The 25,151-nt window shown below is 39.0% G+C and overlaps 1 protein-coding gene across 1 annotated transcript in view; it reads left to right on the forward strand.

Moving 5' to 3' along the window:
- The window catches only part of si:ch73-383l1.1 (receptor tyrosine-protein kinase erbB-4), a 219,642-nt gene that overhangs the window by 164,065 nt on the left and 30,426 nt on the right, over positions 1 to 25,151 (forward strand). Inside the window, exons 4-13 of the mRNA XM_056258704.1 lie at positions 736 to 870; positions 5,515 to 5,580; positions 13,323 to 13,441; positions 15,148 to 15,289; positions 15,475 to 15,588; positions 15,696 to 15,822; positions 16,398 to 16,471; positions 17,048 to 17,138; positions 17,363 to 17,562; positions 18,910 to 19,042. Of these exons, the coding sequence (XP_056114679.1) occupies positions 736 to 870; positions 5,515 to 5,580; positions 13,323 to 13,441; positions 15,148 to 15,289; positions 15,475 to 15,588; positions 15,696 to 15,822; positions 16,398 to 16,471; positions 17,048 to 17,138; positions 17,363 to 17,562; positions 18,910 to 19,042 (1,201 nt within the window). The remainder of the gene's footprint in view (positions 1 to 735; positions 871 to 5,514; positions 5,581 to 13,322; positions 13,442 to 15,147; positions 15,290 to 15,474; positions 15,589 to 15,695; positions 15,823 to 16,397; positions 16,472 to 17,047; positions 17,139 to 17,362; positions 17,563 to 18,909; positions 19,043 to 25,151) is intronic.

Here is a 25,151-nt window from a genome sequence, read left to right on the forward strand (position 1 = left end):
TAACAGAACTGTCCAGTTATGTAAGTTATAAAGTTACATTACTTGATTATGGAGCGGTAGCCACTGTCGGAATTATAATATTGCTTCATTAACTTTTGTTTCCCTTCGAGGGCGAATAAAACAGTACTAACCCATTTTAAACAGCTAGCCATGGTCTCATTCATCAGGAGGTTGTTGGAGGCTACGAACCATCATGCGTTTGTGATATAAATAGATTTTTTTTAAAGCAGGCTTACCAATACACACAATGTCTGATTTCTCAGTAACTGAGGCTATTCATTAGAGCTTTGGGCTAGTAATAAACCTAGTAATATTTGTTACAGGGGAACAAGAGGGAGGGATTTGAAAGGGTCTATCAGCTCAAATATACTACCTCCACATAAAGCATATGTTCCCAATCTCTACAGACACATTGATATGCTCATAATCTTGCTTGATCTTTTATAAGCTCCTTAACTTGGGAATTGGGGTGATTTCGTTCTTAAATCCTGTTCTAAAAAAAGAGATTATTTTCATTACACTGCTTTTATAAATCATATAAACAGGTTTCATAGAGAAGTTGGGGTTATATCCTTAGGATGTCCTTGAAATGAACTGTACATCTTTGACAATTATGCACATAAAGTGTTTATTTAACATTATTAATGCTGTGAGATGGGCTAAATGGTGCATCATGTTATTCACAAGTGAACATGATTCCTAATTCACCCTATTTTTTAATTTTCTCTGTTGTAGAAATCCTGAATGGAGGCGTGTATGTGGATCAGAACAAGTTCTTGTGCCATGCTGACACCATCCACTGGCAAGACATCATCAAGAACCCGCGGTCTGAACTTCTGGTTGTGCCCTCAAACAACAGTGGCAACACATGTGAGTGTTTGGATGAGTTTAATGATTTAAAATGGGCTATAATAATTGAAATTTTTCATGGATTGACTGAAATTGCATTCACAAGCTAAATGTCAAGCTTTCAAGACAGAAATTTCAAGACAGTGCTAAGTCCTAGACTAAAATGCATGTTTGAGCTGTTTTAACTGAAAGCAACGTGCACTGAAATATCTTAAAACATGTCACGGCCATGGTTTGTCTCAAGATGCACACCAGTAAAGTTTTGTTTTCTTTCTAAAACACATTTATAACAGCTACTTAAATGCCCTATTTGAACTAAGGCTTAATCCTGTCTTAAGCCCTCTCTGTGAAAGCAGGTCTTTAAGATTTACAGCAATAGTGAAATATTGGTGAAAGTTTGAATTCACATTGAAATGCCTAATAATGTCATGCAACTTTTAAATAATGCATACAATAATTTATTATACCCAAAGGTTTGGGGATGGAAAGAAAGTCTCTTATGATCAAAAATAGAGTAAAAACAGTAATATTGTACAAATATATATATATATATATATATATATATATATATTAGGGATGGGCAAAAAAAATCAATTTTTCGATTACCGTAATTCCTCAAATAAAGACCGGTATTCAAATAAACGCCGGGCCTCTGATAGTGGCCGGGGGCGTGGTCAACGCGGACAAATAAAGGCCGGTCTCAAATTAAGGCCGGGGAAAAATTAGTGTACACTCAAAGACGGACTCGCTCAGCGGTTGTCATATCACAACTATTCAGTGTTTTTAACCACATGTTTATTTTAGGTTTCAGACTTTTAAATAGATATGATTTATAGCAAAACAATACATTTATAGTTTGTAAAATACACAATGGTGTCTATGGAAGCAGCAATAACAATCCATTCAAATATATTTGGCGACGTGTTTTATTCATATCAGATACACAGTGTAAGTAACTATAAAGTTTACTCTATTCTTCTCCCAGTTCACCGGCCACTTACTTTCATGTATTTCGGGAGAAACTGAAGAATTCACGCGCTGTAACGTAACAAATCCAACAGACAGGAATCTCTGAACTGCGGTGCCCATCTCACGTTACAGATCAAGATAATTTATAAAGGGTTTTAAACGACAAAACAAACTCACTTACACGGATTTGAGAGTCAGAATAGAAGATAGTTGATGACATGGTAAGCAAGTTTGTTAATATTTAAAAATAAAAGCGCTACATCTGTCATACAGCGCTATTTTGGCTGTGGTGAACACGTGCCAAGCATGACGCGTCACCATGGAAACTTGGCTGGCGGGCGGGCGGGGATCGCGAATTAGAAATAAAGGCCTGCCTCTAATAAAAGCCTGCTTCAAATAAAAGCCGGCTACCATTTGCAGTTCAGGTAAATAAAGGCCCCGGTCTTTATTTGAGGAATTACGGTAATCGTTTTTTAAAATGTGGTCGATTCAAAATAGATTCTCAACGGCCACGAATCGATTTTTTCCATATTCAGGGCTCGCGGTGCTGCGTCTTCTCTCTCTGCAGAAGGCAAGCGTCAAGCGCTGCAGGCGTCGATACACACAAGAGACTATTTATATACACACTCGTGTTTAGGAGTCGGGACATGATTCACTTGCACAATCGGGCCAGCATTGCATCGTAACTAACGTTTATCATTTTCACGTCTTTTTTAAGTTTTACCAGTTTAAACATTCAAGCAATTTTAAACTATCCTGTGCTCGCGCACTCGTGCATGTTTTTCACTGCGTGCACATACAGCCTAAATCCGCCTCACAAACAGCTCGCCAGTAAGAAAAGTTCTTTTTCGTGGATTATATCGCTTTAACAGTTAAAAACACGCAAAATGATGTCAAAACTCTGGTCTTGGTGAGTAACCTCGTAAAGACAGTCGGTTATGTCTTAAATAAGCATAAAACGCGTGTGACAGACAGTATAATGAAACAGTAATGGATCTGTGCTCTAGCTCTTAAAGTGAACGCTCTGTCGTTCATTTTGTTGTCAAAACAACAAAATATAGCATTAATTGTAAGGAATCAGAATTAATAGCCTATGTATTTAATTCAGTCAGGACTAAAAGACTATCCAGTGTTATTTTACATTGGATTACTTTATTCAGTTTCTGTAGTATTTCTGACCTACCCAAAAACTTTTCTTTTAATGTCTCTTTATTTATGTCTTTAGGCCAATTCTATTGTATTTATTTGTGCTACTTTTTTCAATTTAATTCAAAGATTGAAATCAAGCTTCCATGTGTTGTATAAACTCTTAACAAAAAATTACCCCATTGTAAAAACAAACATTTAGGTGAGATCAATGTAATAGAAAATTGTCTAAAAAATGATAACTGATATTTAGACTGAGATTTGTATTACATCTATATTCATTATAGTCGAATCGAGAATCGAAATCGAGAATCGAAATCGAATCGAACTGTGAGCTTGTGAATCGAAATCGAATCGAATTTGAACATCTGAATTGATACCCAGCCCTAATATATATATATATATATATATATATATATATATATATATATATATATATTACAATTTAAAATAACTGTTTTCTATTTCAATATATTTGTCAAATGTAATTTATTCCTGTGATTCAAAGCTGAATTTTCAGCATCATTACTCTAGTCTTCAGTGTCACAAGATCTTTCAGAAATCATTCTAATATGCTGATTTGCGGCTCAAGAAACATTTCTTATTAGTAATGTTGAAACCAGTTTTTCTGCTTAATATTTTTGTGGCAACCGTGATACATTTTTATCTGGATTCTTCGATGAATAAAAAGTTCAAAAGAACTACATTTATTTCAAATATCTTTGTAACATTATAAATATCTTTACTGTCACATTTGATCAATTTTAATGAGACCTTGCTGGATAAAACTATTAATTTCTTTAAACTAAATCTTACTGTCCCCAGAACTTTGAACTGTAGTAAATTAAACACATTTATTATATTTATTCAAATTTAGTAAATGTTTCATGAATTTTCACTATTGTAGAGAATATGTGTGTACGTGCGTGTGTGTGTGTGTGTGTGTGTGTGTGTATATATATCAGCCTGTTCTCACGTAAATGCGTCTCTATAGCACGCATTGTGTATTATCGTGCAATTTATACGCGAAAACAGGGGCGGACTGGCCATCTGTGTGATCTGGAGAATCACAGAACGGCCGGTACTCCAGGACGGCCAGCGGGCCGGCCCACCACCCGCCACACACGCAGTCACAGACATCCCAAGTCTCCCGGAAGTTCCGGGAGTCTCCCGCATATTGATAGCGGCTCACTGATGCCCGCAAATTAGTTAAAATCTCTTGGAATCTAGAGCGAATAAGAGCGCACATGCGTAGTGCGCGCACGGCAGAGAGAGGGAGCTAGAGACCTTGCGTGTGTGCTAGTGTGCGCGTGTGCCTCACGAAGCGCATGTAAGGACCCAACCAATCAAGTGCGGGCGGGCTTTTATCTCTACTACTCACGAACCGAATTAATCAGAAATTACTTTGCAAGTTACTTGCTAGGGATGATGTTAGGAAGTGATATTCAGCTTGCTACATTTTTAATGATTACAGTAGTTAAAACAGCTAAACTTCAACATTTTAGCTGTAAAATGCCACATGCAGTAGCTAATATTAAGAAATATGTTGTGCTTTTACTTTTAAAAATGTTGGTAACGTTACAGTTAATGCTTACAAACTTTGAAGATTTTGAATACAGAAGTTACATTTCTAATGGTGTAATTTCATTTAGATGTGGTATTATTATTTGTGCAGTAGCTAAGATTAATTACTGCATAAATTAATTAAGATTATTAAATAATAAATTCATGTTAAGACAGCATGGAATAGATTGTATAATTTGCTGTTAGCTAGGTATAGTATTATGAGCCACAATTAAAGTCTTGTGACACTCATGCCAGGCGGCAGGCGTTATTGTTGTTGTTGTCGAGTTTCCGCGTGCCGATTGCTTTGGGCCGGGCCTAGTCAAAGTCCAGGGCCGTTTTTTAGTCCCAGTCCGTCCCTGCGCGAAAATGAGTTTTTACGTGCATATGATACGCAGTTTTCCCGTGCATTTGATACGCAGTTCATTTGCGTGTGATACACACGCACCCCACACCACTAATTCTACCCAAACGTATAATACACACGCACCCCACACCACTACTAAACCTACCCTAACCAACCCATGCGTATCCTATGCACGTAAAAACTCATTTTCACGTATAAATTACACGATAAACACACTGCGTGCTATAGAGATGCATTTAGTGTGATCGGGTTGTATATATATATATATATATATATATATATACATATACATATAAACCTTTCTGCATACAATGTGAAATTGCCAAATTCATTGCCTCAAAGAGGCCATATTCTGCTGCGAAATGTTTGCAAAGGTTTTTTTTTTTTTTTTTTTTTGCAACCCCTGGAAAATAGCAGAATTTCTTCAGTATAATCACTTTTAATTGAAGTCATATTGTTACTCAGAGTCCCACTCAAGCAAACTCTCTTGGCAATTATAAAACAGTCAATTAAATCTAGTCGGTGATAAAAGTAAGTGAGGACATTGTATGAGACAAATCCCAGAGCAATTAAAGTAGTGTTGTTGTTGTTTAGGATTAACGATAAGATGTATCCCACAGGCAGAAGGTGTCATCGCTCCTGTAACGGCCGCTGCTGGGGCCCTCAGGAGGATCAGTGCCAAAGCTGTGAGTAACACATGCTTTATCAATTAACTTGCACAACAACACATACACACACGCAAATTGTAATATATTAAGACTTCCAGTGTGATGTGACCTTTGACCCTTTTGCAGTATTATATTATTGATTTCATAGCAGTGTGTCTATCAGAAATTACTGACATTTTAATGTATTCTGATGGGAAAAAAATCTGTACAAATTGATAAATGAGTTTTAGTATATAAGATTAAATTAGAATTCATTTTTTTCATTATCATTCTTAAAATTGAAAAACAAATTAATTAAAATTAAATTAATAAAAATTCTAGATATAATTAATGACATTGATACAAGACGGTTTTCCTTATTAGGCTTAAAACAGTTGCTTAAAATAAAGTTTATATTAGGGTCATATTAAAGTGCCCATATATGCTCATTTACAATTTCATAATTTTATTTGTGTGCTCTGCTAGAATACATGTTCTTGATTTAAACAACATTCCTGCAGCACCTCTTCTCACCCTGCCTGAAATGCTTTGTTTTAGTTCCTGTCTCTTTAAAGTCCACCTTTCCGAAAAGCCCAGTTTGCTCTGATTGGTCAGCTGGCCCAGTCTGTTGTGATTGGTCTACCACTTAGACCGTGAGTCAGAAATGTACGGAGTCCCTAAGGGGACATGGTGGTGGAAAAAACGCGCGTTGGAGATTCATCTTTTATAAATTGAAAGTGGTAGTTGTGTAGGCTGTCAATGGAGGGACAGAAAGCTCTCAGATTTAATTAACCCTCTGGGGACCAGCGTGTTTTTGGGGCCTTTGGGATGTTTTGACATGCACTGACATTTGTGCTTTTTTCAGTTATTTATAAACATGTTAATGGCAAAGGTGTAAATTCACTCTATATAGCACAAACGGGGCTACCATGATATGTGAGCAACATGTATGTACATGTTTGTATTTTTAAGAGAATAATGTTTATGCGTGGTTATTGAAAAAAATAAAAATGAAAGTTGCTGAAATAAGACCACAAAACACATACTAAATATGTTTCCACAAGACTTTTGACTAATGGATGTTGTCGCTTCGAGTTCTGGCTTCAAAATTATGTGAAAATCATCCTACCTAATTGGTCACATAAAGCAAAACATGAATTCATACTTTGTATGACAGTTTTTTTGTCAGAAGAGGTTTAAGCGAGGGGGTGGTAATGGCCTATCAATATTAATGAGATTCAGACCAGGGGTGTGACAGACACTCCCCCAATGGCTAATGGCCCATCAAGTGAGGCAGCCTGAACAAAGAATGAGAGGAGATTCAAAGGTTTTTCAATCTGTTTTATTGTAATTCCTCTATGTGGAGAAACGAATCGGTTACCTAACGTAACCTCGGTTCTCTCTAGAAGAGGGAACGAGTATTGCGTAAGCTAGCTTACGCTGCGGGAAAGATTCATCTTTGCTGAGATATTGAAGCCAAAAATTATTTCATAATTTGTATCCATACACAACGCAGTTCCTCTGCGGCAGACCTAGAGCAGGCTAGCTAGCAGCTCATTGGTTCGCTCAGAGAGAACTGCTTAAGCCTATGGGAGAGCGGGGCTGAACCCGCTTCCAATGAGAGGCGCCCGCGCGCTCATTGGGTCATGGCCCGCCAGAATGGGCGTGGCCATGGTGTATATAACAGTCTCTCCCAGGCTTATATGTTGATTTATTTCAGCGTGAAGCGAAACGCTAGTAGCGCAAGCACGGCCGGGAACGCAATACTCGTTCCCTCTTCTAGAGAGAACCGAGGTTACGTTAGGTAACCGATTCGTTCTCTTACGAGAGGTTCTCTCGTATTGCGTAAGCTAGCTTACGCTGCGGGAACACCTGGTCAACGCCGTGCGCGCTATGAATCCACTCATGAATCCCAGGGTGATACCGGGGGATTTTTAACGTGGAGTGAATGTATTATGAGGCCGGCAGAGCGGGCACATGAAGTGTATACATAAGCATGTATGAGGCCGGCAGAGCGGGCACATGAAGTGTATAAGCATTTAAGGAGAGCACAAGGGGCGAACCGGTTGTGTGAGGGACTCCCAGTAATGCAGCTTCTTAGGGAGCTGGTCGTTTAGACCGCTAGTAATTTTGCCTGCAAGGCGGGAACTTCCAAGTTGTAAAATCTGACAAAAGTGGACGGGGAGGCCCATCCCGCGGCCACACAAATGTCATGAATGGAAATTCCACAGGACCATGCCCACGATGAGGCCATGCCTCTAGTGGAGTGCGCCCTGATGCCCAGAGGGCAGGGCAGGCATTTAGATGCGTAAGCAGAGGCGATAGCGTCTACTATCCATCTAGACAGTGTCTGTTTAGAGGCGGCCAGACCTTTGGTGCGCCCCCCAAACGACACGAAAAGCTGCTCAGCGCGTCTGAACGCGGCAGCGCGCGTAGTGTACAATCTCAGAGCCCGCACCGGGCAGAGGAGATTGGCGTCGTGCTCACTATCGGATGAAGGCAGAGCCGATAGGGAAATAATCTGAGCCCTGAACGGGGTACCAATCGCCTTCGGGACATAGGCATGTCTAGGTTTGAGAATGACAACAGAATCATTCGGACCAAACTCGAGACACGCGGCGCTGGATGAGAGCGCGTGAAGATCCCCTACGCGTTTTACTGAGGACAGAGCCGTCAGAAAAACGGTTTTGAGCGAGAGGTATTTTAGGTCCACAGACTCGAGCGGTTCGAACGGGGGTGCTTTCATAGCTTCGAGAACTATAGAAAGATCCCAGATAGGAACCGAAGGGGGGCGCGGAGGGTTCATCCTCTTAGCTCCCCTGAGGAAGCGGATGACTAACTCGTCTTTGCCCAGGGACTGAGCGCGTCGGGGATCAGAGAACGCCGCGACGGCTGCCACGTAAACCTTGAGAGTGGAGGGGGACCTGCCCTTGTCCAGCATCTCTTGAAGGAAAACAAGCAAAGACAGCACCTCGCATGACCGTGGGTCCAGATGTTTGTCGGTGCACCATTTTGAGAACACAGACCATTTAGACGCATAGAGCCTTCTCGTGGAAGGTGCTCTAGCCTGTATGATAGTGTGTCTTACTCCTTCTGGCAAATCAACGAATAGTCGTTGATCACCCATGCATGTAGCGCCCAGCGCCGTGGATGGGGGTGCCAGATCGTGCCGCGAGCCTGAGAGAGGAGATCTGCTCTGACTGGGATGGGCCACGGGGCTGTCTGCGACAGCTGAGTGAGCTCCGGAACCCAATTCTGACTCTCCCAACGCGGGGCTATGAGGAGCACCGAGTGGCGTGTGTCCCTGATCCTCTGAATTACCTGTGGTAGCAGAGCGATCGGAGGGAATGCATAGAGCGGGCGGCGAGGCCATTCCTGGGCTAGCGCGTCCTCGCTCCTTGAGAAAAATATTGGGCAGTGAGCGTTCTCTTCTGACGCGAAGAGGTCCACCTCTGCTCTGCCGAATAGCCGCCACAGTATTTGGACCGTTTGTGTGTTCAGGGACCATTCTCCTGAGGAGATGAGGTTCCTGGACAGTATGTCTGGACCGTCGTTCAGATGGCCGTCCATCCGGTCCATCCGGTTCGGGGCCTGCTCGGGTGGAGGAGACCACTCGAGACCGAGGCGTTCGACGGCCTGTGAGAGGAGGCGCATTAGTTCCTCCTCTATCCCGGCGCGGATCCCCGCCGATTCTCTCGTGGATCCGAGAGATGACCATTCTTCACTGTCTGATGCGAGCAGTGAACAGGAGTCCTTCTCCTCCGCGGCGTCATCGGAAGCGACAGAGCGGCCACTCGGCGGCAACTGTATGTCCGGCAGGGGCGGGGAGGGAGAGCGGGAAGCGGGAGGCGGCGGCGGCGGCCCGCATTGTTCCGCTGGGGGCTCCGGCGGCCTCTGGGAGCGGCGTTTTTTCTTACGCGGCGAAGAGGAAGGCCGCGCGGGAGCGGATTTGGCTGCCAGAAGTCGTGCCCGCAGGAACGACAACGGCAGGCTCTCACAGAAGTCGCATCCTCCATCCGCGAGGGCGAGTTCTGCGTGCTCGAGTCCCAGGCAGAGAGCGCAGATGACATGGCGGTCTCCGTCCTCGAGACGAGCGCGGCAAGAGCCGCAGGAAAAACGAGACATCTTTAAAAAGACGCTCGGCTCTTTTAGATATAATAGAGAAGGATACAGTCGTCGGATGGCGCTAGCTTGCAGGGCGGCTGAAGGTGGCGAAGACGGCCGGCTTCTTCAGGGTCCGGGAGCTCGCTAGAGTGATGCCTTCTCGACGGCGACGGCTTCTCTCAGGACAGCAGAAGCGTGCAGCTTGCTGAAGATGAAATGAATCAACATATAAGCCTGGGAGAGACTGTTATATACACCATGGCCACGCCCATTCTGGCGGGCCATGACGCAATGAGCGCGCGGGCGCCTCTCATTGGAAGCGGGTTCAGCCCCGCTCTCCCATAGGCTTAAGCAGTTCTCTCTGAGCGAACCAATGAGCTGCTAGCTAGCCTGCTCTAGGTCTGCCGCAGAGGAACTGCGTTGTGTATGGATACAAATTATGAAATAATTTTTGGCTTCAATATCTCAGCAAAGATGAATCTTTCCCGCAGCGTAAGCTAGCTTACGCAATACGAGAGAACCTCTCGTAAGAGAACTAAATGTTCTAAATTTGCTCTAAGCAAATCAAATGTGAGTAAAATAAATAAATAATCAGTCGGCAATTGTGAAGTCATACAGGCTCATATTGTATTAACACTAAGTATAAACAAAATTGAACTAACATCTGTAAAAATGTAGGTAAATATGTACTTACTCTTTCTGATTTCTGACTGTGTTGCTAAGCGCACTCCGAGTTGCAGGCGGAGGTAGTGATGAAGCTACATTCCATTTTTTTTTTTTAAGTTGAGGAATATTATTACATAAATATAACCATAGCAGCATTAGTCTATAATGAATAACTGATGTAAATAATTTTAGGCGAGTGCAATAAATATGCGTGTCAATGGGCCATTGCCGGAGAGGCACACCGCAAACAAAACACATTTGCGCAATTCATTAACTGGGTATATTTACACATTTCAGCACATTTACACACATTTACAACTGATATTTGCGAGCATGCATCGTCAATGATAATAATGAGGCAGCATTTAAACTAGTCAAAATATAATCTAAACATAGGCCTATTTTCTGAAATAACTTCTACATTCTAGCTTTCACACAATGATCTAAACATATCATTTACACATACAAATTTCCTAACTGGGGTTTACAGTGCGTAGCATATGCACAAAAAAAAAAAAAAAAAAAAAAAAAAATTCTCTTTAACACGAGATATTAAATTCATGGTATAGATATGCACTTTCATTAGATCGTGTTGAATATATCAAATGTCAATACTCTGGATGGCAAGTGGAAAATAGTCCACCCAGTATAATATGTAAGCTACATGTTTATATTGAATAGCTTGTCAACTAATAGAAGTAAGACTAAATACTTACTCATACGAAATTCTATCCACGGCTCGATCAAACGGTCGTCATCAGAGTCGCGCTCTTCTTCTGATGAAAATGTGGATTCTTCGTCGCTAGTATCCAGGACGAGCTGAAGAGCTTCTACACCAGTGTATCGTGCCATCTTCCTAACGCGCAGGTGAACTGAATGATGAAACTTGAAGCCTTTAATGCATTTGCTTAGGGGGGGCGTTTACCTGTTTTCCATAGATGGCTTAACACATTATCTTGTGAATAGCGCGCTACGGGAGTAGGCGTGAACGAATTAAAGTGAATGAGCTCGTAATGAGCTCGACTGGAATCGCTCTATTTTCATACAGATTACAGAAGCTGGGAATATTTGTTTTTAATATAAATGACTTCATTTAAAAGATGCGATCTATAGCTTTATGCCCGTGGGTATGTTTGCCTGTTTGACTGAATTTTCGTGGAGTTACAGATCATTTCCGAACGCGTTTCAAATTGGAGTTCGCTGACAGAGACAGTGAAGAACTCGCATCACGTTCATTTTTCTTTATTTGGCAAAAAGCAAAACACTTTATTTTTATTGTGAGTATACAGAAAAAAATAGAAACTGAACAGGATCGATTGATGTATAACACGAACATGAAAGATCAAAATTAACAGAGCAGTTTGAGTTTATTTTGCATTGCTAAAAAAAAAAACGAGCAAAACGCGCGGGCGCGGTTTTGGTCCCCAGAGGGTTAAAAAGAACATATTTTGTGTTCCGAAGACGGACAAATGTCTTACGGGTTTGGAACGACATGAGGGTGATTAATTAATGACAGAATTACATTTTTAGGTGAACTAGCCCTTTAAGTCACAGAAATATTGGCAGCACTACAAACGAGACGTTTCAGGCAAGTGTTTTCTGTTGGAGAGATCCTCTTTCTTTTGCATGGTGCTTTGTAACTTTGCAGATCATTTACATGCACAAACAGCTAAATTACACAATATGGAAAAGGTTCAATTAAAAAAAGCATAATAAGTGCATTTTAATACACCAACATAAAACATTGTAAAAAAAAAAAAAAAGAAAAAAAAAAAGTTTTTTTGTGAGTCCGAAATTCGCGTCCGAAATTGTCGCACGTTCTAAAATAAATACGACCTCATATTATGTCAATCACACTTGCGCACTGCCTCCGAAACTTTCGCCCGTCATAAAATAAATTTAATCGGGTTCGATTTTCTGCGTTTTTCGCATCCGTGGCAAGCAGTTTGAATGGTGTTTGAATGGTGATTTGACAATTCAGAGCCATCGAATCACGAATACGAAAAAACGCATACGAAAATTTCGGACTCAGAGTACAACGGCCTAAAGTCGCCAAATTAACATAAAAATGTACTTCAGTGTTTCCCCTACCATTGTTTTGGGGGGCAAGTTATTTGACAAAAGTTTATTTAATTTCATATGATTAAAATTGATGATAAATGATACAATTTGTGTTTTATGTCTTCATTTTATTACCAGAAAAAAACACAAAACAGAATTAGTGTGACATTTTTTTTTCATATATTAAAAAAAAAAAGAAGTATTGTTTAATGATTCATAATACATGATTTCAATTAATTAGACATGCTTTTTGATTGCAAAAAAAAAATTACACCACGTATCCGTAACACGCCCGCTCCGCAACACTAGCAGCCCCCCCCCCCCCCCCTGAAAAAAATCCTAGGGGAAACACTGTACTTCATGTGGTAACTTCATATGTAAACTTCAAAATAACTTTTTTGTTGCAGATTTGCATCAGACAAACTTGTCGCAGACAAATATTGGAATATTGCTGTATATCAAAGTTTGACACACACACACACACACACACACACACACACACACACACACACACACACACACACACACACACACACACACACACAGACACACAAAGACCATTTTCAGACATTGAAACTAAATGAGTTCTGTCTGTAATGTACACACATTCTGAAGCACCTAGAGTGATTGCTCTTGGGAACTCACTGATCTTCTCTGGTGCTCTTGTGGCACAACCTGTGGTGATGTTCTCATGAGTGGGAGGCAGACACAAAAGGAGGGACGGCAGGGGATGTCAGGTTCAGTTTTCACTACATAATTAGGTATAATTAAAGAGGATCCAGCTCCATAGAGTGTCACGGCTGATGAGGGGTTGCACAGTGTGTGACAAATAATAGATTTAAGGTTTTTGCTGTATCCTGGTGACTTTTGACATATTTACAGAAAAGTAAAAATACAAAAAAAACTCCACAGATGTGGAGAGAGCTTAACTTTTGTCTTTGTGGTTACAGTGACAAAGACGGTGTGTGCAGAGCAGTGTGATGGACGCTGTTTTGGTCCGTACGTCAGTAACTGCTGCCACCGGGAATGTGCAGGAGGCTGTTTCGGACCCAAAGACACCGACTGCTTTGTATGTCAACTCTTCCTTTATTTTTCCCTTAGTATGCATGATTTTTAAGTGTAATAAAGGTTACGAAGGTAAACTCTAGAAGGTGCAGGCTGATAGGTCCTTAACTCATTTGGTAGTGATCGCGTCGTCATCTACATAGCGCAGCTGATTGGTTGCTGTTGCATCAGCGACCAATGAGCTGTGGCTCAACATTCAAACAAATACCAATAGTTTTTCTGTTATCAGTGTGCAGCACGCTTTCAGAATCCCTCCACCTTCCCCAGCTCCACCTGTATAGCTCTGCTATGGGGGTTAATTCATGTATGTTACAGCGGCAGCATGTCTTACATGCTCACAACAATGTCTGTGAATGTATTGGCAGAATGTATTGTACGTGCTCTACAGCAGCAGCATAGCAGATCTATTCCACCAAGACCAAACACATTAACATTGCCAATCTATCAGAGAGTTGTCATGACAGAAATGACAAATGACATATGTGTTGAAAACACTGAAAGCTCTGCCCCAGCTTACAGGGAGCGTTCTTATTACTTCTCTGACATTAACGTTCTGCCAGGGTTTTCTCAAAGATAAACACAAACATTCTTCCAGTAATGTTAAAGAGGTCATAGGATGCTATTTTAAAAGTGCATTATTTTGTTTATTGGGTTATTATTAGAATAGGTAAACATGCTTAAATAACATTATTTTTCACATACTGAACAGCATGGCAGTACCTCTTTTCCCAGTCTGTCTGAAACATGCTGATTTCTTCCTTCTGAAGCCCCTCCTTCTGAAAAGCTCAGAGTGCTCTGATTGGCCAGCAGACCCAGTGCGTGAGATCTCAAGCGTGTGTCGGAAATGTAATGCCCCTTGTCATAATCGCGAGCTTCAGCTTTATCGGTTTTACCGTATCAGTTTGTGTCAGATTCTGCAACTTTACAAGCACGACTTGAGCAGAACCAGCAGAAGTAGTCTTTGTATATAGCCGGCGTTGTACTCTTCAGGAAGCTGTGCTCTGTAAAATGTGCTTTGCACAAGCAAACCTTTGGATTGTACTGCTCAAGAACAGCTTTATAAATAAATCTTAACCTCTGATTCCTAATTTCAGCCATTTCCGGAAGGCCAAATAAAGAGGTTTTGCTTTTGCATCCAAACACACAGCGTTTCCGCGACATGGCGAGATTGGCAACAACACCAAAAACTACTGTAGCCTCGTCTCCTCTCACTGCGTATGCCTTTGGTAATATTATGCTAATATTTCACATTGTGACGTAGATGTTTCACAGCTTTTTATTATATCCAACGAAGAAGATATACATCGAAGAAGAATGAAAAACAGAACTGTAGTGACACACTAGATGGCAATACAACAGTGACACCTATTGGCAAATTACTATATTACAATAGAAGTAATCTGGACTATACAATCGAGGCGTTTTAGGCAGGTCTGGAGCTGTGTTCTCTGTTAGATAGAATAAGTCCTTTTGTGGGACACTATAAGCTTTGCAGATTGTATACATGCACAAACCAATACATTACACACTAAAGGAAGAGGAAAACATTAAAAAGCATCATATGACCCCTTTAATAGAAAGTTTGTTTAAATGGAACATACAAAACAGTCTTAGTTAGAACATATCTTTGGCAGTGGCAGATGTGTCTCTTCATTATAGTATTTTTTTTACCGATCGAACACATACTTGCATGATTGTTTTTGTTCTCAGGCTTGTACCAACTTTAATGACAGCGGGGCCTGTGTGACACAGTGTCCTCAGCCATTCGTCTACAATCCAACAACCTTCCAGCTCGAACACAATCCCAACGCCAAATACACCTATGGAGCTTTCTGTGTCAAGAAATGCCCACGTAGGTTACACAGATTTAATAATGCATTGAATAAACAAATAAATCTAAAATGAAATAAAATCAGAGAATCATCCATTTTAAATGACAGAATTTAACATTTTGAGTGATCTGCCCCTTTAAAACTTTTTTTTTTTTAAAACAAAGCAGCATCTTTTACAAGTAAGCTCTGTTGTTTTTTGACATAGATAATTTTGTGGTGGATCACAGCTCTTGTGTCAGAGCCTGTCCGAGCAACAAGATGGAGATGGAGGAAAATAACATCAAGATGTGCATCCCGTGCACTGACATCTGTCCGAAAAGTACAATACTTACCATACTTACAAAGAACAGAAAATAACCTCTACGCTTGTTAGGAACATATGTTTGTGGGTGTGTTGATGTTTGTTTGTTTGTATGTGGTGTTCAGTGTGTGATGGCATAGGTACCGGCAGTCTTCAAACGGCTCAAACCGTAGATTCCAGCAATATTGAGAAGTTTGTCAATTGCACCAAGATCAACGGCAACCTCATCTTCCTCATCACAGGCATCAAAGGGTAAGGAATGGTTAAATCTTCCAGGCTGACAGTTTTAAGTATTCACAGATGACAAATTTTGAGTCTCTCTTTGAACAGCGATGTGCCCTCAAATCATCTAAGTAAAACTTTTCTCTTTTTAGTACATAGTTCATCATTATAGTGTAAACGTTCCCTCAGTTTCCAAGACATTATTACTCCATCAAAACCTGTTTGTTGAGCAGAATAGCTTCCGTTACAGGGGTTTTCATGGTTACATGTCTTCTAATAACCTTTTTTTTCTGCAAAATAGTGATATTTGTCTTAAAATGCTTATGAAATGGATTTTTTTTTTATCACAAGTTTTAGTAGTAATAATTATCAATGATTATAATTTCTTGCTTTTATTTAACTAAACACAATTATGTATTATGACTGAATCAACCTTTCTATATTAGTTTACACAAACGTAAGTATCTTTAAGGGCAAGATCAAGTAGAAATAGCTTTTTACAACTGCTTATTTGAAATGTTTACTGTACAGTTTAATTTGTGTACGTTTTGACAAACACTATTTACATTCCTTAAACTCATTACATGTTTTGCTTTGTTTAACAGAGACATGTATCATGGCATTGGCGCTCTGGATCCTGAGCGACTAAATGTGTTCCGCACCGTCAGAGAGATCACAGGTAGAGAGAGGGAGAGAGGTTGTCATTATTCTTAAGATAATTTGGTGCATTTAAGCATGCAAATGAATAACAAATGTGAACACAAATTCATTTCTTAAGACACTGTCACATTATTCATGGATCCTTATTTGTACAGCTAATAGGATTTGTTGCAGTATTTATTTTCTGAGTCTAATAGCTTAGAAAAAATGAACAGTTAGTCATGTTAGAAAACTTTTACTTCATTAAAATCTGGTGTTTGCACAGACAGATATTATATTGCAGTTAATGGAGTGAAACGTAATGAAACCCGGCACAATAAGAAAGACCTGACTTGTCGTGAATGCATTTCCCATGCCCACCATATCTCTGATATTGATCATAAGAACATGTGCAACTAGTATGGAAATTACTCCCAATGAAACATGATATTTGTTTAATATTTGTTGGTGGGATATTACATTTCTATAATTCTTCATTACTTTTGCAAGTAGTAGACTACTTTTGCTTTATTTTTGTTTTGCTTTTTACTGCCACATCAAGACATGAACTGTTAAATAATAGGTTTTAAATCTTGTTTGTTAATTCCATCCAAAGGTTACTTGAACATCCAGTCTTGGCCAGAAAACATGACTGACCTTGGTGTCTTTTCCAACCTTGTCACCATAGGAGGAAGAACTCTTTATAGGTACAAATCACATCTTATTTGTGACCACATCAGTGAAGTATTTACCTTATTTGCATTATCATTATTTCATGGTCAACATCGGTGGAACTGATTTCAACATGTTCATACAGTACAACTCAATGAATCAATTTGTCTGCTGAATGACTACCAAATAAAAATGCAAACAATACGAAAGAGCAATAGGTATGGAGGTTTTTAGTGATCCTCATCTCATGTTTTGTCAGTGGTATTTCTCTGCTGATCCTGAAGCAGCGCTGGATCTCTTCACTGCAGTTCCAGTCTTTGAGAGAGATCAGCGCCGGTAACGTCTACATGACCAACAACAGCCAGCTCTGCTTCTACAACACAGTGAACTGGACCGGTCTGTTCCGCACCAGCACCCAGAGAGCTCTGATCAAGAACAACAGGGACACCAGAGAGTGTAGTGAGTGTTCTACTGCCAAAAGAAAGAGATGGTTTTAATGATGTTTTAGTAAAACAGGTGCACTTATTATAAACTTATCTTCTTAAGTATTAAGTACATATCCAAATTAAGTACATGAAGGAAATTGTATTCAGGAAATGTTATGTTTACATATGCAAATGATCTAATTAAATAAATTAATTGATTATCTAATTAAACACACTACTTTACATAAATCTCCAGAACAGAAATCTCAACATTGGTTAAAGTCAGGTTCACTATTTTTGTTTCGGTTTTATTGACATATTAGAGTTTTTACAAAGAATAATTGTCAACAGCCCAAAAAATAAAATACATTTTCACCATATTTTTAGGAATAAAATATGATAAACAACATAAACTTTTCATAAACAACAGTACATTTTATCCCCTTACACTAAACCTACCCATCACAGAAAACTTCCTGCATTTTTACATTTTCAAAAAACAACTTTGAATGATTTATAAGCTGTTTTCCACATGGGGACATTTTGTCCCCATAATGTAGGGTTTACTAGGACACACACACACACACACAATAATGAGAATTAGGTGGAAATGTTTACTGTATATCTTATTGGTCCTAAAAGTAGGCTTTGTTGTCTTTATGCAAAACATAATTTCTTTTTTTTTTTCATCTAATAAATTTGAGGCTGAATGTGTAAGATTGACACAGTATTGGCTTAATTTGTCAACCAAGTTATCATCTTAGAGTACTTTTACTATTAGTAATAGACTAGTAGAGTAGGTTGCACTTCAACTTTGGGACACATAGGACATAAAGACAATCGTTTTACAGGGCAATATCTTATGTGTGATAAGAATTCACTGAACTGATGAAATGGAGAAGCACAGGCTTATCTGTAATGGAGATGTTGACAGTTGCAGAACACTTCCCACAGTGCCCCTCTGCCAAGCCGCACTTGATGTAATTAGTGTGATAATAAGTGTGTGGTGGGCAGGATCAATCGCGCTGTTGGCTGGCTCATCATTGGCCTCTTTTCCACACTACCGATCACAGTAGTCTGATATCCCTGGATTGTTCAACAGCCCTGATTCATGGATTCGGTAGCAATATCTAACCTCAGCAATATGTATTTAAAAAAATTGCAAAACTAACATGGGCGGTTTTCTTTCTTATGTCAACATATTTTCTATTGAAAGTTAGGGAGGAACATAGATGTTTAACCATATGTACACCAGTATATGGATGACATGGTCTAAAAAGCAAAAACCCAATGGGGCCTTTAAAATTGTTTATTGTGTAACTTGTGTCCATATATTGGCCGTATATGAGTGTGAAGTAATTTCTTTGAATGTCTTCTGCAGCTCAGCAAAAGATGGTTTGTGATTCGCTGTGTTCAGCGGCAGGATGCTGGGGTCCAGGTCCAGATCAATGTCTCTCTTGTAAATACTTCAGCCGAGGAAGGACATGTGTAAAATCCTGTAATCTTTATGATGGGTGAGTAAAAGGCAAATTGGACACAGACTTCAGATAATGAAGAAGCAATGACAAATACGATCTGCTCTGTCTAGAATCATGCTGAAATTTAGATTTACAGCACCAGTCAAAACTTAAGTGTGGTACTTGTCTATCTATCTGTCTATCTAAATCTGTCTGTCTATCTATCTATCTATCTATCTATCTATCTATCTATCTATCTATCTATCTATCTATCTATCTATCTATCTATTTCTACATTTTATTTCAATGGTACACTTTAGACATTCTACTGACTATAAGTAACTTTACAACTACATGTTAACTAACTCTCATTAGTGTTTTGGTAGGCTGTAGTAGACTGTTAGTAGAGCGTTAGGTTCGGGTTAGTAGAATAAGTTGACATAGAATACTTGCAAATTTACTTATAGTCAGTAGAATGTCTGTTGGGGGACTATAAAAATATCAGAGTTCCTTTATCCTTTTAAAAAACATGTTATGATTCATATAATGCACCGCATATAATTCACAACATAGTTTATTAATAACACTAATTTTAATTATTTAAGCCTATGTTTTTGGATCAATATCTATTTAAGAAACCTAGATGCAAAAATCCAGTCGAGTGGTCAATTGTCAAGTTGACAATTTATTTATCTTTACAGACCAGTTACTCGACTTCATTCTGCTAATGTTTCATGAATAAGACCCATTGTGTGGGCAGCATTTTAAACTCCACAAGTTCTGACGTACACATCACTAGATTATTGGGCCATGGTTACTGCAGTGTTTTTTTTGTTTTTGTTTTATGAAGACTATCTATCATTTAGATTGCCATTCACCCCTAGTCACTTTGTAAACACTTTTTGCCTTGGGGATGTGTGAGAAAAGATTAAAAGAATCAGAGAGAGGGATGGATTTCATCTAAAAGTTACTAGTCTGAACGCAGAAGGCAGCAGCACTATGTCTGGCCAGTGTTACTGCACAGGCCAAGATCCAGCTAATTGTTCCACGGCCTGTCCCAAGCGAGCTCAGTACACACTGCCATCTGTGAGTGACAAAGAGGAAACACTGATCTGACAACAAATTTACATTCTGGTCCTCTGTGGCCGTCAGAGAAGAGCTCTGTGGTTGGCACTGCTTTTCTGGTGTAGTCATTAAACAATGGCAACTCTGACCAACATCTGAATAGGATTCCCCGTGGCAGAAAAATGTAATTTAGTTCCTAACAATAATCAGCTGTGGGGGAGTGTCATATTTTAGAGAATGAACTGGGGTCTCATGACACTCTATTAATTTTGCTTTAAATCAGCTGCTGTTGTGTGGAGTCTATGATGTGCCAAACCCTCCAGTTGCTCAACCAAGAGTTCGGACCTGAGAGCAGCGCTATGTATTTTTCCTGAAGTAATTGGTGTTAGAGGTTCTGATTACTTAGAGAATTAAAATTAAAGATTAAAACAAAATTATAAAATAAAATATAAGTTTTATATTATATAATTCTAATTATAGGTAGCTAGGTAAATTAAAACATTTTAGAGAATCATTTTAAATGTGTGCTGAATTAGATTTTAAAATAAAAATATCCATTTGACAGTTGTAGGTAGGTTGGTAGACAGGAGCCTTGGTAGATAGTTCTGATTCTGATTATTAGAGAATCAATTTAAATAAGGTTTGCTGAATTTAATTTTAAAATAAAATTATAAAATATACAAGTTAATAGTAGGTAAATTCACATTATTTAGACAATCTATGTAAATTATGTTTGCTGAACTAGATTTTTAAATAAATTGTCCATTTGACAGTTGTCAGTAGGTAGGAGCATTGGCAGATATAGTTCTGATTCCAATTATTTAGAGAATCAATTTAAATTATGTTTGCTGAATTTATTTTAAAAGTATAACTTCAACACGCTTTGTTGCAAAGTTGGTAGTATATATAAATTAACAATGTCTTTATTCCTGTAGAACTGAGTTGTTCCCCTCGCGGAACCCGGTGTCTGAGGCATGTGCAACACCACCCCCCTTTTTCTAACAACACGATGCCCCACTTTTTCATTCTTTTCCTCTTCTCCTTCCTTTCTTCCACTCCCCTTCCAGAGTCATTACTCTCTTCTCTGTCACTCTCTCCAGGTTTGGATATTAAGAAAGGTTATACTCCTTCTCATTGCCCCAGTCTACGGTTTGAAATTGTTAGATGTGGGTCATAGACTTAGTCGAGGCTATATTGTTTTTCTGGTAGCATTGCTCTAAGGGATCTAGACTCTCCTGGAGCATGGCTCGGACAAGTTTGAGATTCCAATTGAGCATAGAAGCTTCAGGGCCTTGCCTATCATCGCTATATTAGTTACTGGGAGCAATGTTGTGCAAGGTGTTTACCATCACACACTAATTATTGGCTTAGCCCTTGGAGCGTTAGTGCTAAGGGTTTTTAGATTGCTCTAACCACAAGCAGGCACTGGTCAGCATGGTGTAGCTAGTATTGATGTCCCAATAGTGTCAATAGACGCAGTGTTAGTTCCCTTGAAATGTAACCAGTGGCGGTTCTAGAGGGAGGCCAGGGGGGGCCAGTGCCCCTGTGACAAAAAGCTTGGCCCCCCTTGTGGCCCCCCTAAATGTGGAGTTTGAAATAATTTTTACAAAACTGTTTTTTGCTATCGTTGTTATCGTTGTATGCGTATTATTTTTTATTATTCTATCTTTGTGGATTTGCATTTTCACGTGACAATTCGCATCACATTCCCGGGAATCGCGGCAGAATAACGTCTGTCTCCTGCACGCGAGAGAGGAGAGAAGGAGAAAGTTGGTAAATGTCAGTTCAGTTGTAAGTTCATTCTTTATGTGCGAATGGGGTGTGTGATGTGTAGCCTATTGTCTATTATGATATTGTAATCATTGTTTTAACGCACTGTGAGGTGACATCGCGTTTGTCTATCGTCACTGCGGTGTGCAGTTCATAGGTAGGCTATGTCCCCAAATTAGTTTTTTTGTCTTATATTTATATCATATTATGTTCTTATATTAGAATATCACATCAGCAAGAGTGCAGTTTTCCCGTGCACAATTACAACTGTGATATTTATGTTATACAACAGTTAAATTAACAATAAGTTAACATTGGGAGAACTTTTTAGACACAATATTGTCAATATTGTTTGTTTTCCCTTTATTTCGCCGACAAGAATTTCATAATGAAACCGTAGCAGAGTCTCAATGCAACACAGCGATGATTTATTGACTAGTCTGAAATCCGCGTTTTGAACGAATCACTTGCTTCTTTCCTGAATGAATCAGCCGTTTGAACAAATCGGTTGAATGAATGAATCCCTCTTACAGGGACTTGCCGCCGCCTACTGGCGGTTTTAGTTTCATATTTAAAGTATCCTTTAATTAAAACGTTAAAATTAGAAATCATTTCATATTTAAATATTGATTAAAAAAAAAATCTCATAGCTTTATTTATGCTATTGTAAATGGAGTGTAAATATATTAATGCCATATTCTGTGTCACCTCTGCACTGCAAAGATGGATTTTGATTGAATTAATTAATTTGACTGGTAGCAGTGGCACTGTATAATTATTGTATAGCCTAATTAAGTCTTATTGTATAAATAAGTATAGGCCTAATTATTGTATAATTTGAATGTTAGTATTTGACATAAAAGGTGACGCATAACTCTAAATAAGTTGAGAAAAAATGTCCATATATAGGTGAAAATGCCCCTGGAAATCAATTTAAAGTGGCAAATATTGCCCCTTAATTAAAAAAATTATTTCTGTCACTGCTGTGAACTGACCATATAATATGAAAAATATGAATATCTTCGTGAGTCAGCTGTCAACAACAGGCCTAAACCAGCCATGGCACCAGCACAAAAACACAATCAGTAAAATATCATCTAATTATTATCAACAAAACGTTGAAAATATTGAAATATATTTTTGTCAATATTGCACACCCCTAATGTACGGTATTAATTTTGATTTCTTTAGGTCTTAAAAAGCCTTAAATTTGACTTTAAAAAGTGTGCAGGAACCCTGTAAACGGTTAGACGTAGTTACCTAGAAAGTCAGTTATTTTCAGTAAATGAATTAATAAGCTTCTTGGTCCCCTTTGCTTTTGCTCTATAGTTCTCAAAATGAAGAGAAAGAAGGACATCATGTCTATTAGGCTACAGTTACTGTGACTAATACTGAATATGTAATGCAAATGTAAAAATATAATGGAAATGCAAATACATTGTTGAATGATTATAAACACGGTATTTTGCCTGTTAATGCCTGCAGTAGTGCAGAAAATGATATGACAACAATAAGGTCTAAATGTAACTGGCCCCTCTAACAGTACAACTGGCCCCAGCTTGGCCCCCCCAGTTGAAATGGGCTAGAACCGCCACTGAATGTAACGTCTACTGTAGGTTACGTATGTAACCCCGGTTCCCTGAGAAGGGAACAAGACGCTGCGTCATGTTGCCATGCTTCAGGCATACCTGCACATCTTCCTTCAGACAATACGAATCTGATGACGTGTTGTCAGGCGCCCTTCTTTTATACACTGGGGTGCAACTGTCAGCCATGAATGGTGTGTTGTAATACGTGCTTTAGACACGGGGTTCCACGGGGGCGTCTCTCCATAGTGTCAGTCGACGCAGCATCTCGTTCACTTCTCTAGGAACTGGAGTTACATTATGTAACCTAGATGTTTCTTGTTATCCATGTTACTGAGAAATTCACATTTATTTGTCAGCAAAATGGTTCATCCGGCAGACTTTTGACATCTCCAGGGCTTTTGTGAAAACTGGCAGTTTCTTTCAGTTGTTCCCTGCCATTTGGAGGGGACTACAATGAAGTCTACATACACAGAGGTTTTTCAGATTTTCTGTCACGGTGTTCTCTCATTGTGTATGATTCTTTGCAGCCTTTTATAGAACAGCAAAACAAACACACAACTTTTGAGGTGCAAGTTGAAGGAGAAAACGTGGTGAAAAGCACATTTTAAGCACATTTTAGTATTACCAAATTTGATAACTCATTACCATCATTACCATTTAAGGATGCAAATTATCGATTAATTCATTAATCGTTAGTTGATCGACCTTATCGATCGATTAACGATTAACTGATAAGCGGCTATTTTCCTGAGAATGTAAATTTCTCACGGTATCAATAGTGTCTTTAACATAAAAAGCAAAATATTGCTTATATACTGAATAAAAATGCATGTTATATTGCTCAATTGATGTTTTATTGTAACAGTTGGGATACGGTACAAATAATGGCATTTCTGTAGTTTAACAAAATAAATTATGCACAGGAAATTAAAATACATAAAAAAAATAATTGTGCACTTGCTCACCTGTTGCAAGTGAAACATTAAGCAACATAAAATACATTTTAAATAAAAATCTATATGAGTAGGCTTAGCCTACACTATATTAAGCCTACATATAATAATCTAAACTACACTGTAAAAAGAAAAGGTGCCTGGAGGAACCTTTTGGGGTTCTTCACTTTGCCACACCGGCGGAACCGTCTGTAGATCCTCTAGGAACCCTTTTAAAAGGGGCGGTTCTCGGGAACCACACAGGTTTCCTGAGGAACTCCTATATTAGGCACTGTGTAGAACCGTTTTGGGTGCCTCCAGGAACCAATTTTTATTTATTTATTATTATTTAATGTTGCTACTATGGTTACCATTAACTTCTATTATTATAATAAACAAACTGAACCAAATACAAAATAAGAATTGTTTATTACATATTTTAGATCCATTTTAATACATACACTTCCATGCACTTGGGAAAAGAAGATAGTAATAGATGAATATCAATGAATAGAATACACAAACAAATAGTATAATACATAAGCAACATGAATAATCAACCGTGTATATACAATAGGCTATACAAGAAAAGACATCTCAACAAAATGCATGGAAACACATATGTTCCATGTAATAAATCAATGTAAAAGAAAAAGTGCATCTTCACTTAAGTTAAGTTGTGTTAAGCTTGTTAAGTCTGATGTCACTGTTTCCAAATCCAAAAGCTCTGTCAGATGCCAAAAACAAACATCAAACGGTGCTAATATACACTCATGTGCTGTAAAATTCCTGAAAATGATGATCCTAACT

The sequence above is a fragment of the Rhinichthys klamathensis genome, unplaced genomic scaffold (genome assembly GCF_029890125.1).
Source record: "Rhinichthys klamathensis goyatoka isolate OS25496 unplaced genomic scaffold, OSU_Roscu_1.1 h1tg000157l_1, whole genome shotgun sequence".
Lineage (NCBI taxonomy): Eukaryota > Metazoa > Chordata > Actinopteri > Cypriniformes > Leuciscidae > Rhinichthys > Rhinichthys klamathensis.